Raw genomic sequence first — 13,034 nt, 5'->3', positions numbered from 1 at the left:
AAAAGGCAAGAAGAAACAGCTAAGTGGATACCGGTTTAATTTGTTACAAACTAACATGAATAACATAAAAATTCATTGTATTAGCATATGCACTCTGCCCGTTACTTTAAAATATATTGCTGGGGTCGAAAAGTTCTAAACCAAAATTTTCCTCAGCCCCAAATGTTTAGCTGTCATAGCTAGCTGTCAACTATGTCAACAAATGTCATTGCTTTGTTAGTTTTGTAAAAATAACAAAAATGTGAAAGCTTCATCTGAGTATTCTTTTATCATCCAAGTACTTCTTTAGCCATTATTTTCTAAGATGACTTTAGTTTTTATTTATAACACTGGGTGAATTCAATTTTCAGTTCATATTTTTAATTGATTACTGGTGATGTTTATTATTCTTATTGCAAAGCTTTCAATTTGCTAAATATATTTTACGTCTGTCAAGTGTACAGGAGGTTTAAATATGTACATTTTAGAAGATTCAGTTTGGAACTAAAGAAGAAAAAAACGTATGCAAGAACTATTTACTATCCTATCTTCCCAGAAAGAGGATGTCTAACATGTCTATTTTGATATTTGTTTTTAATATAGATTCTGTTTGTCATTTTGACTTTAGATTTCTCAGATTACACCTATTCCAGAATCTTCTGAAGAAGAAACTAAGGTTCACTAATGACAGTATAAGACATTGCCTACTTTAAATTAATATTGATATGTTAGTATTGATAATACTAGATCCATACACACATCCTTAAAGTATTCATGCCCTTTGATCCAATACTTTTCATTTTGGAAACTTAAGAAAGTAATCACAAAATGGTGAAACAGTTTTATTTACGAAACATGTATTGCATCATTTGTAATAACAAAAAGTTGGAAATAATGTAAATGTTCAATAAAATAGTAATTGTACACAGTGAAAAAAAGATATTGCCTACTGTGTAATTGTAAAACCTTATGGAAGTTTATACATCTCATTTAACCAACCTTGATTAATTTGGAGCTAGGAGGTAACTTAAAAGTCTTATTCAATGGTGAAATTTGGCAGGTCTCCATTTAAATTATAATTTTTTTTATTATTCTTTCCAACCAATGACCTGAATTTGACTAGATACTTAAAGAGTTTTAGGGGGAGCCCAAGATAGTTATTGTTGAGGTGTGAGTTTTTCCAAGAAGGAAGATAATCCTAATATTTTATCTTCTCTACCTTAAAGCATTAATTTCCTAGGCTTTTAAAAACATATCTGTGTAAGAAGTATCAAAACATAAGAAACTTATCTGTGTCACCTATATATTTGTTTAAAGATGTACTGAGCAAGCCTGCAGAATTTCATCAGTCTCTAGGAAAAACAAGTCTAGGTGTTTTGATACTAGAAGTCACAGTAACTTCTCATGACTCCTTTGCAAAGACATTATGAGGTTAACAGAGGGATCTCTCCCAATTTGTGCTTCATCCAATCTCTCCTGCAAAGTGAACAAAGTGATTGTGTTGAAGGTAAGATATGACAAACGTCTTCATTTACTTCTGATTTGGTCACGTAATGCCAAAAACTTTTTAAAAATGGGAGGTGGTTGAGGTTGCTCTAAGAATAATTCATGATAAACATGTGGCTAAGTCAAGAGCGGCCATCTCTCTTTCTCCATATATATAATATGTGTGTTTGTGTGTCTACACAAATGTCATCAGGATTATCATGCTATTACTCTTTCGAACTAGGTTAATGCAGTAAGAGGGAAGAGCAGAATGGTAAGAGGAAAAACATGGTGAGAAGAGAAAATTCCTTTTAGTGTTCAAGTTAATAAAATATATGTATGTGTGTGTTTATTTGTGTACACCTAAGGCCATTTAAAAGTCCTCATAAGTTTAAGTTATAGGGCTTCCCTGGTGGCGCAGTGGTTGAGAGTCCGCCTGCCGATGCAGGGGACATGGGTTCGTGACCCGGTCCGCGAAGATCCCACATGCTGCGGAGCGGCTGGGCCCGTGAGCCATGGCTGCTGAGCCTGCGCGTCCGGAGCCTGTGCTCCGCAACGGGAGAGGCCACAGTGCGAGGCCCACGTACCACACACACAAAAAAAAAAAAAAAAAAAAAGTTTAAGTTATAGAACAGTCAGTCTCATTTTCTTTTTTGAACAACTGAGATTCTTTTCTGGCAACTATGCTCTACACATCGATAAGTAAACTTGACAGGATACATAATTTAAAAGAAGCTGAATCTATAAATGATTTACTTCATTATGTTACAATCTGCACAGAATACCTTAAAAGGAGAACCATAGGGTTTGAATAAAACATAAGAAATCTTTGAACCTTGGAACATTTGTTTAGGACCTTAACCCAAAGAAAAGCTACTGACTGTTACTGCAAACAAACGTAATATATTTGAAGTACAAGTTGAGATTGTGACACTCTTATGCCTAAAAAAAAGAATAAAAAGCACCAAAATTATGTGGCTCCTAATATTTCTAAAAAATTGAAACATAAATAAGGATGAATCGTGACTCTATCACATTAGCTCCATATGCCATACTCTCCCTCCCAAAAAGATCCTGCTAATAGTTTCTTTCACTCCTTCGGAGCCTATATTCTCCTGCACAGATTCCCTTAAAAACCAAGACAGTCTACTGCATGCATGGTTTGAGAGCAGTTCAGGTCCCTGCCTTTCTTGAGTGAATAGGACTTGGAGGGCAGCTCGCAAAGAAAGAATCCACTAAGGTGAAACCACCCCCATCTGCACCTCTCTCTTCTGCTGCTCTCCACCACTTACAATAAACATTTCACCAATACCCGTGTACCAGGCTCTATTCGTCATCTCTGTGTACTAACGTTTTCTCTTCATGGCAACCCAATGGCATCATTATTATCATTCCTAGTTTTAAACTGAGGGAACAGAATCAAAGACCGTCTAAGCAACTTGCCCAAGGGACTCCACCTATCTCAGCCCTCTGGCTCTCCTCCTTCCTTTTTTATTTCTTTCTGCTACTCTCTTCTTCTATTCCTTCCTCCTTCTTTCTTCATATCTTAATAAACCTTGCCAGTAAAACAAGAGCCTTTAGTCCTTGTGGGAGCAAGGAGTCAAGGAGACAGAAAATACGGGACATTGGTAAAAATGTCCTGGGACGTTTTCACCTGTGAAAAATATTTCGTGATCACTCTAGGCACTTAGAGAAAAACAACAGCAAAGATGAGCAGGAGGTAGGAAGGCTCCCTGGCCTCAGGTTTATCGACCTCTGAACTTAGAGTTAATGACAGTCCAGACTGTACCTTAAATTATAGAGAAGAAAGGTCAACATTGAGGGTCTCATGTCATGTTTAGTTATTTTATTGAAGAAAGAAAAACCAAAGTATTCTAAAGCTTATTTAAGAACACATCTAGCACATGAAAAGACAATATAAGAAAAAAGTCAATGGCTGCTATCATGCCTTTAATCTTTCCAAATGTGACTGGTTTCCAGGGTTAGTATGGGACAGTGGTTAGAAGCTCAGCTTCTGAAATGATTCTCCCTGGGTTTCAATCCCTCCAGCACCTCCTAACCCTGTGGCCTTATGCAAGTAACAAACTTTCTGGCCTCGGTTTTCTCCTCCATGAAATGTGGATAATAATATCCCCACCACAAAATTGTAATGAAGGTGTTAATTAGTAAATCTATAAAAAGAGCTTATACAGTACACTATTTTGTTTTATAAAATATAGTATGTTCAAAACATGAATTTCTACCTGCAATCTGGTACTATATCAGAATATTCTAATTTTAGCAAAATGTTCATTATTATAAACATTTAGAATCTCATGATATCCTTTTACTGCTCTTATAAATCATTCTTTACCTTTACATCTTAATTTCTATCAAAGCCCTAATTTTCTCATTCATATGCCAAAGGAATCTTAGTTACATTTTTTACAGTGCCCTAAAACAGTCAATCATCATCATCATCATTACATTTAAGGTTTTTAGGTGATACAAAACTGAAGCTCATTCCTAACAATGGCATGATTCAAAACTTACACATGCACTAAACCACCTCAGTTATAATAATTTAAAGAAGAAAAGGCTTAGTTCCAGAGAAGGAGATGCAGGATTTTTAAAGTATTATCACTACCATTGTTTCTGTTATCATTATTCTAGTTTTGCTTTTGTTTGGTTCCTGCCAGGAGCCAAGCACTAGATGTGTGGCTCTATTTCAGCACCAGGATGCTTGAACAGCGCCATCGTGAGCCTTCTAACCGCTCAGCAGTTTCTAGTTAAATTTATGGGGAGCTGCAAGAGCGAGGAGTTATGGGGATATATATATATATATATATATATATATATATATATATATATATATATATATATACGTATAGCTGATTCACTTTGTAATAAGGCAGAAACTAACACACCATTCTAAAGCAATTATACTCCAATAAAGACGCTTAAAAAAATTTTATGCTTAACCTCTGGCACTTTTCACAGAGGGTCCTTTCAGGCAAAACCAGACAAATTTTAGAAAAATAGAGAGCAAAGTAATAAGAACATGTCCTGAATCAATGTATAATAGCCTCAGTGATCCTTTTTTCCTGGAATGGAAAGTAAGTTACATACTGAAAACAGGAAGAGCATTCACATATTCAGGTACCAAAGATAGGTAGGTAAATAAATTCCTTCATCTTTAAATAAAATCATGATCCAAGAAACACTGAGCAGGAGATGACTCTCAAGACTGATTAGATTTTCATTTTTTAAGCTGCGCTTGAGGCAGATAATTAGATCAAGTATTTTTTTTTACGTTACCTGGTTGGAATCCTGAAGTCTACCTTCTTTCCCAGTTTGTAAGCCACTTGTAAAGCAGTTGACCCCACTACCCTCTGGATAGCTTTTCTAGATGCGGCTTTATCTATCTGGAACTGAGAAATCAGGTCAAACCCTACAGAAAGAGAACACGAAATAAAAGTCTAAAATGAGATTGGTTTCATTCCTTTCCACAACTTTCCCAAATAAAACATGTATCAGGTAGGTTTATAGAAAACATGCATTGTCAATATGATACACTGATACTCACCTGGTAAATCATCTTGTCCAATCCTGACCTTTGGACAGAGTTCATTTTCACCATTAGCATTTGAATTAACAGGGAACCCTGCAAAAGAGATAACATGTCATCCTACCTCAACCCCTACAGGGATCATGGGGATATATCAATAATAATGAGCTGGGCAACTGTTTAAAGTACAAAGTTATACAAAACATACTAAACTATGCTATATTTACTTACAAGTAGTGTATTTGGCTTTAACTCTATGACTCTATGATTATAATTTATTCATCTTCAACCCATCCTGGAAGTGAGGCAAGGCACAAAGTTGTTTTAATAATTTGTGCTGGGAAAATGTTCCCTTTGGGGAAGTTCAGAATTTGTTCTTTTTGGAACCAGAGCTGCATGATGTTCTGAATGGCACAGTGTCAGAAGACTGTTTGGAAAACTTCTGGTGGTTTGGGCTAGAAGATATTCCTTTAACACCACAAATTTTAGAAATTCTGAGAGAAGCCAGAGAGCCAGTTCAATGGGACTTCTGAAAAGTGAAGTTCTTAAGAATCTTTGTCAAGTTGAGAAAGGAGTTGAGGATGTCTTAGGATTCATTAACCCTAAACAAAATATAGAGGATGCACTTAATTTCATAAATTTATTCTGAGATCAAATAAGCGTTCCAACTAGACTATGACCAGCATCTTAGAATAAGGAAGAGTGACAAGACAAAAGAATTGTGAGAATTAAACCCTCAATCACAAGAAGGATGAGAAATCCTAGAATGAAATTGGGTGCTCCTTACTCAAGTGAAAGGTTGTAGGGGGGGACAGTTTTTTCAACAACACAGAAGGCTTCTTGTAACTGTCCAACCCCGGTGCCCTGCTGGTCCTCACCTGGTGACAGACACGTCCTAGATTTCAGAAAAAGCGTTTTCCAGTTACACAGCTTTGGCCTGGCCATTTCAGTACATCAAACATACTCTTTATATGCCCCCTGACCCCAGATTATTGGCTTCCATCCATCTATCCATCCATCATTACCAATCACCATCTGAACCAGGGAGGCACTGGGTGAGGCACTGCAGCCCACAGATTAGGTCTCCTGCCCATCTGTGATCACAGCCAGGACTTTTCCATGTGCAACACTGACCACGGAAAACAAGCTATAGAGCACACCCACGGCCAAGGCAGGGTTGAAGAAGGAGGGTGTGAAGGGTCCTGGATGCCTCACTCAGCCACAGCCCTGCTTGATCCTTTCCAGAACGAATAACATTGTGAAATCTAGAAACTGTGGCCCTTACTTGGGCGGCGCTTGACAGTTGCGGATGCCCAAGGTCCCACAAAGCTGCATACAAAGAAGAGAAATGGGATTTTCCTGAAGAGAAGAGAAGAAAAATGACTCAAACAGGAGTCCTTCCACATGGGGACTGCGTCACTGTTTTAGATATGGCTCACCTGATGACTGCAGGTGACCGGCCCTCAGTCTAGTTTACTTTTTCCATTTTCTTTATTAAATCCGACGAAGAGATTTAACGAGTTCTCACATTTCTGTCTCGCTTTCTCCATACCTACCTGTCTCACTCTTTCTACACCCATATCCTTGTCTCTGCTTTCGTTTATCTTCCTTTTTCTGCATCTCCATTTGGGTGGCTGTCTCTTTCTCCCTCTTTCTCTGGCTCTCTCCTGTCTCTCATTTTTGCTCTTTTCTGTCTCACTCTGTCATCTGTCTCTCTGTCTCTCTGCCCTCCCCTCTCCCCTCCTACCACCACTGCAAAAACACAGACCTTGGGTTCCAAGGATCCCCAGCCCAGTCTCCCCATGACTCTTTTCTGCGTCAAGGTCTTACCAGAAGTTCTTCATTTTCCCGACTGGTTTTCCTTTGTTGCCAACAGTCCCAATGAAGAAGGGGTTGTGGGGAGTCAGTGCCCCCCCAAGAGCCCTTCAGTGCCACCCCAGGCCGGCCTTGGTCCCTCCTGCCCCTGTGAGGGCTTAAAGCAAAGGGAGTGAACCAGAGGCATCTGGTGACACTTTAAGCCAAAGCAGAGGGAAGGGGTGGGAAGAGGCCGCCCTGTAAGGCCAGGCCTAGCCAGGGGTGTGTCCCCAAAGCTAACAAGGTTACGCTGAAGGAGGGATTAGCAAGGGAACGTTTGCTGAAAAGAAAAAAAAAAAATCAGGATGTGGAGAAATTCACCAGAAAAAATCCAGACAAGCTGCTATAGGAATACAGTGGAAGCTTTGAGAACTGCTCTAGGAATACACTGCAAGCTTTTGGAGGACTTGGGTAAAGAGGGGCTCCCTGGAAGGCAGGGATGTGGGAATTCACAGGGGCCCTGGTGCCCAGCCAACCTAGGTTTGAATCCCGGTTTGTTCTGAAGCTCTTCAGCTGTTGGCCTCAGGCAAAGTAGTTAATCTGCCTGTAACTTAGTTGCCTTAACTGCAATACAAGTTGAACATAGTTACCCCAAACGATTGTTAAAGAATTAAACAAAATAGAAGAGCCTCACACCTGGCTTTTGAAAACCATCATTATTCCCCATAATCATTGTCATAGTAGCTAACACTTCACCATGTGTGCCGCTCTATTGAAAGTACTTGACGCCTGATAACAATTTAATTCTCATTGCACTATAAGGTAAGACTAAAATGATCTCTATTCTAGAAATGAGACAACTGGGGCACAGAAAATGAAGTAACTTGTAACTTCAAAGTTGCACAGCTAAGTTACGCAATACACTGCAAGCTCTCTGTACTTGATGGCTGGAAATCTTGATAAAATGTAACATCAAGCCCAGGTCTTATTTCTTCTTAAACTCTATAGTTACAGCACCAGAGCTGAGCAGAATATCCTCGGAAGTCAGCAACATATTATGCTCTAAAAACAAGTTGAGCTCCAGTTACGAGGAGCACAGACCTGGAGAAAGAGATTTGTATCAGCCCCGTGTCACACATACCCACCCTCTCCCAGAACCTGAGCAAGCCCCCATGCCACCCACTCAGGACGGTCGAGCCCAAAATCAAGGACTTTCAGGGTCGGAGCGTCCAATGATCCTAATAAGTCCACGGTATCTAGCATGAAGTTGCTTTGCTTCCTTGACGTTTCTTTAATTTTTAAATTAATTAAACATTCTATTTCACTGCAAAATAAGCAGTGTTGCTCCTTATGTTTTGTTTGGTGCCCCCGCCCCCCAAAACAATCCTTTCCTCTTCTGCCTCTCTCAGCTCACTGGAGGGTTTGGCCTGACAAGTTGGGAGCTAGGCAAACTCCACTGTCCATTTGCGCCCCATCGCTTTTCTGTTCATGACCTATCTGTTGGACCCCTGTCTCCCCCCAGCGTTGGGACATCCATTTCCTCACGTTGTCTGGGGCTTTCCACACGGCCCTGTCATTCTTCTTTCATCTATCAAAGTTGCAGTTTCCTAGGGCAGCCATTCTGGCTGAGTCACAGAATTACAGGGGGTCTCAGCTTATTCTTATAAATCAGCCAGGGCTTATCTTACATAAATGGAGCCGTTTATTAGCCCAAAGAACTGACCCTCTACTGGTAGGACATCAGGGGAGAAATTGTACAGCTGGGGACCTCCTGACATCCTGAAATCACACAGGGTAAGCCAGCCCTAGCTCCACAGGGAAAAGGGCCTTTTCCAAAGGGACACTCTCCACTGAAGTTCTCTATTTGCGATACAGATCCTCTAGTATTAATACTCTGGGAAAGAAGAGGCAGATTTCCCTATGGAATTAAGTGTTCGAGAAATCCTTTTGTTAAGTGTTTTAGAGATCTCACCTCTGCTTTCGCCTTTCCCCCCCCCCCACTTTGAAGAATCCTCTCCAGCTAGGATCTGAAGACAAGTGAGGGAGAGACTTTAATAAAAGATAAAAGAATAGAGAAGAAAATGGGTTTGTTTTTAAGTAGTTGGGCTTCTTTCCAGCTTGGCAGTTTTATTTAAGGTGGTAAAGAGCAAGCAACAACTCTATTAAGGAAGAATGTAAATCCAGAGAAAACAAGATATTTTTGTCTCACACACATATTTAGGACAGTTTTTCTCCTCCCCCCACCCCCATTTTCTCTTAATCATATTTCCTAATATGACATTAGAGTCTCACAGGGAACAGTGCAAACCCCAAGCTATTCCTCTCTGGGTCAGGTTGCATCCTAAAATCATAGGCACACAAGATTTTTTACCATTAACTCTGTTCCCTCACCTTACTTAACAGTTCTGATCCTGAAAAACCATGTGGAAATGAAATCCGGTCAATCATATCAGACTGTAAATGCACTGACAGCTTGATATTTTAAATGATCCATTTTGTAAATAAAAGTATTTGATACAGAGCAACTGGGTTTTTACCCTTCTTTACTCCCTCCCCACCCAGACACACTGTCCTCTACACAACATACATATATACTAATATTTTCCCTTCTATAAACCCAGAATTTTATTTATTTACAATTTAAATCAGGGAACATCACCACAAATAATCATATGCCTTGATCATCTGCTTTCTTTTACTCAGTTTACTCAGTCATTCAACAAAAACTTCTTGAATCACTATGTATCCCGAGTATATGCCACTGCTACCAAGGGCTAGGAGTTGAAGAGACAAAAGGATGAATAAACACAACCTTGCCTGAGGAAGCCCATGGCCCAGTGGGGAATCCAATATAAAAATGACTGCAAGATAGCGAGTGAAAGAGGCTGCAGCATCACTGAAAACAAGTATGAACTCAGTCCAGGAACACTGGGAAATTTTTCATTTAAAAAACCTTTTCTTTTTTTAATTGAAGTAAAATTGGCATGTAACGTTATAGAAGTTTCAGGTGCACAGCTTTATAATTTGGCATCTGTATACACTACAAAATGATCAACAGTGAAGGTCTAGTTACCATCCGTCACCACACAACTGATCCTTCACCCATTTGGCTGACCCCCGAACCCCCTACCCCGTTGGTAATCACTAATTTGGTCTCTGTATCTATGAGTTCGTTTTTGTTCTGTTTTCTTTGTTCATTTGTTTGTTTCTTTGTTTGTTTTAGATTCTACATATGAGTGAAATTGTACAGTATTTGTCTTTTTCCTTCTCTGTGTGTGTGTGTATATATATATATACAATGGAATATATATATATATATATATATATCACATCTTCTTTATCCATCCATCCATTGATGGACATGGGTTATTTTCAAATCTTGACTATTGTAAATAATGCTGCAACAAACATAAGGGTACATATATATTTTTGAATTAGTGGCTCCACCAATTTATAGTCCCACCAACAGTATTAGAGGGTTCCCGTGTCCCCACACCCTTGCCAACACTTGTTACTTCTTGTCTTTGAGAATAGCCATTCTAACAGGTGCGAGGTGATATTTCATTGTGGTTTTGATATGCATCTCCCTGATAATTAGTGATGTTGAATATCTATTCATGTGTCTGTTGGCCATTTGTATGTATTCTTTGAAAAACGTCTCTTCAGAACCTCTGCCTATTTTTTAATCAGGTTGTTTGGGTTTTTATTGTTGAGTTCTATGAGATCCTGATATATTTTCTATATTAAGTCCTTATCAGATATTTGATTTGCAAATATCTTCTTCCATTCAGTGAGTTACCTTTTAATTTTGATGATGGATTCCGTCACTGTGCAGAAGCTTTTTGGTTTGACATAATCCCATTTGTTTACTTTTGCTTTTGTTTCCCTTGCTTTTGGAGTCAGATCCACAAAAACATCACTAAGTCTGATGTCAAGGAGCTTACCACCTGTGTCTTCTTCTGGGAATTTTATGGCTTCAGGTCTTACATTCAAACCTTTAATCCATTTTGAGGTAATTTTTGTGTGTGGTGTAAGACAGGGGTCCAGTCTCATTCTTCGCATGTTGTTGTCCAGTTTTCTCAACACCATTTACTTAAAAGACTGTCCTTTCTCCATTTTATGTCCCTGGATCCTCTGTCATAAATTAACTGTACATATATGTGTCCATAGAGTTAATGCCAATATCATACTCTTTGATTACTATAGCTGTGTAGTAAAATCTAAAATCAAGGAGCATGATAACGCCAATTTTATTCTTATTCTCAAGATTGCTTTGGCTTTGGGGGATCTTTTGCGGCTCCGTGCAAATTTTATAATTATTTGTTCTAGTCCTGTGAAAAATGCCATTGGAATCTTAATGGGGATTACATTGACTTTGTAGATTGCTTTGGGTAGTATGGGTATTTTCACAAGATTAATTCTTCCAACTCATGGGCATGAAACATAGTTCCATTTATTTGTGTCTTCTTCAATTTCTTTCATCAGAGACTTATAGTTTTCAGTGTATAGGTCTTTCACCTCCCTGGTTAAATTTCTCCCTAGGTATTTCTTGTTTGTTTTTGATTGAACTGTAAATGGAATTGCTTTCTTGATTTCTTTTTCTGATACTTTGTTATTAGTGTATAGAAACTCCACAGATTTCTGTATACTGATTTTGTGTCCTGCAACTTTACTGACTTCATTTATTAGTTCTAACAGTTTTTTGGTGCAGTATTTAGGATTTTCTATATATAGTATCATGTCATCTGCAAATAGTGATGGTTTTACTTCTTTCTTTCCAGTTAGGATGCTTTTCTTTGTTTGCCTAAATAAGGCTTCTGATACTATGTTAAATAAAAGTGGCAAGAGTATGTACCCTTGTCTTGTTCCTGATCTTAGTGGAAAAGCTTTCAGCTTTCACCGTTGAGCATGTTAGCTGTGGGTTTGTAATATATAGCCTTTATTATATGTTGAGGTATGTTCCCTCTATACCCACTTTTTTCCCCTCCATACCCACCTTGTTGAGAGTTTTTATCATAAATGGATGTAGGATTTTGACAAATGTTTTTTTCTGCATCTACTGAGATGATAGTATGATTTTTAACCCTTGCTTTGTTAATATGGTATGTCATGTTGACTGATTTGCAAATGTTGAACCATCTTTGCATTCCACTTGATCATGATGTGTGATCCTTTTAGTGTATTGTTGAATTTGACTTGCTAATATTTTGTTGACAATATGTGCATCTATATTCATCAAGGATATTAGCCTCTAATTTTCTTTTTTTGTGGTATCCTTGTCCGGTTTTGGTATCAGGGTAATGCTGACCTCATAAAATGAGTTTGGAAGCATTCTCTCCTCTTCAATTTTTTGGAAGCATTTGAGAAGGATAGGTATCAAGTCTTCTTTGAATGTTTGGTAGAATTCACCAGTGAAGACATTTGGTCCTGGACTTTGGTTTACTGGAAGATTTTTGATTACTGATTCAATGTACTTACTTAGTAATAAGTTTATTCCAATTTCTCTTTCTTCATGATGCAATCTTGGCAGATTGTACATTTCTAGGAATTTATCCATTTCTTCTAGGTTGTCCAATTTGTTGTCTTATAATGGTTTATAGTAGTCTCTTATGTTCCTTTTTATTTCTGTGGTATCAGTTGTAACTTCTCATCTTTCACTTCTGATTTTATTTGAGGAGTCTCTCCTTTTTATTAATTTGTCTAGCTAAAGGTTTACCAATTTTGTTTATCATCTCAAAGAACCAGCTTTTAGTTTTATTGACCTTTTCTACTGTCTTTTTAGTCTCTATTTCATGTACTTCTGCTGTGATCTTTATTATTTCCTTCCTTCCACTAACTTTGGGCTTCATTTGTTCTTTTTCTATATCCTTTAAGTGTCAAGTTAGATTGTTTATATGAGATCTTTTCTTGTTTCCTGAGATAGGCCTGCATTGCTATGAACTTCCCTCTTAGAACCACATATGCTGCATCCCATAGATTTTGGTATGTCATATTTCTGTTTTCATTTTCCTCTACGTATTTTTTAATTTCTTCTTTGATTTCTTCAATGACCCATTGGTTATTCAGTAACATGTTTAATCTCCACATTTCTTTTTCCCAGTTTTCTTCTGTTAATTGATTTCTAGTTTTATACCATAGTGGTCAGAAGAGATGCTTGATCAATTTTCTTGAATTTATTGAGACTTCTTTTGTGATCTAACATGTGATCTGTCCTGGAAAATGGTCCATA

General features: G+C 38.1%; 1 protein-coding gene across 1 annotated transcript in view; it reads right to left on the bottom strand.

Annotated features, from left to right (window-relative positions):
- Positions 1 to 6,888, bottom strand: part of COL9A1 (collagen type IX alpha 1 chain) — an 83,767-nt gene extending 76,879 nt beyond the window's left edge. Inside the window, exons 1-4 of the mRNA XM_060167890.1 lie at positions 6,842 to 6,888; positions 6,297 to 6,370; positions 5,030 to 5,107; positions 4,762 to 4,894 (exon numbers count right to left, since the gene is read on the bottom strand). Of these exons, the coding sequence (XP_060023873.1) occupies positions 4,762 to 4,894; positions 5,030 to 5,107; positions 6,297 to 6,370; positions 6,842 to 6,855 (299 nt within the window). The 5' untranslated portion in view covers positions 6,856 to 6,888. The remainder of the gene's footprint in view (positions 1 to 4,761; positions 4,895 to 5,029; positions 5,108 to 6,296; positions 6,371 to 6,841) is intronic.
- Positions 6,889 to 13,034: the final 6,146 nt, after the last annotated feature.

The sequence above is a fragment of the Lagenorhynchus albirostris genome, chromosome 12, assembly GCF_949774975.1.
Source record: "Lagenorhynchus albirostris chromosome 12, mLagAlb1.1, whole genome shotgun sequence".
Lineage (NCBI taxonomy): Eukaryota > Metazoa > Chordata > Mammalia > Artiodactyla > Delphinidae > Lagenorhynchus > Lagenorhynchus albirostris.
This window is presented reverse-complemented; position numbering and strand designations above follow the sequence as displayed.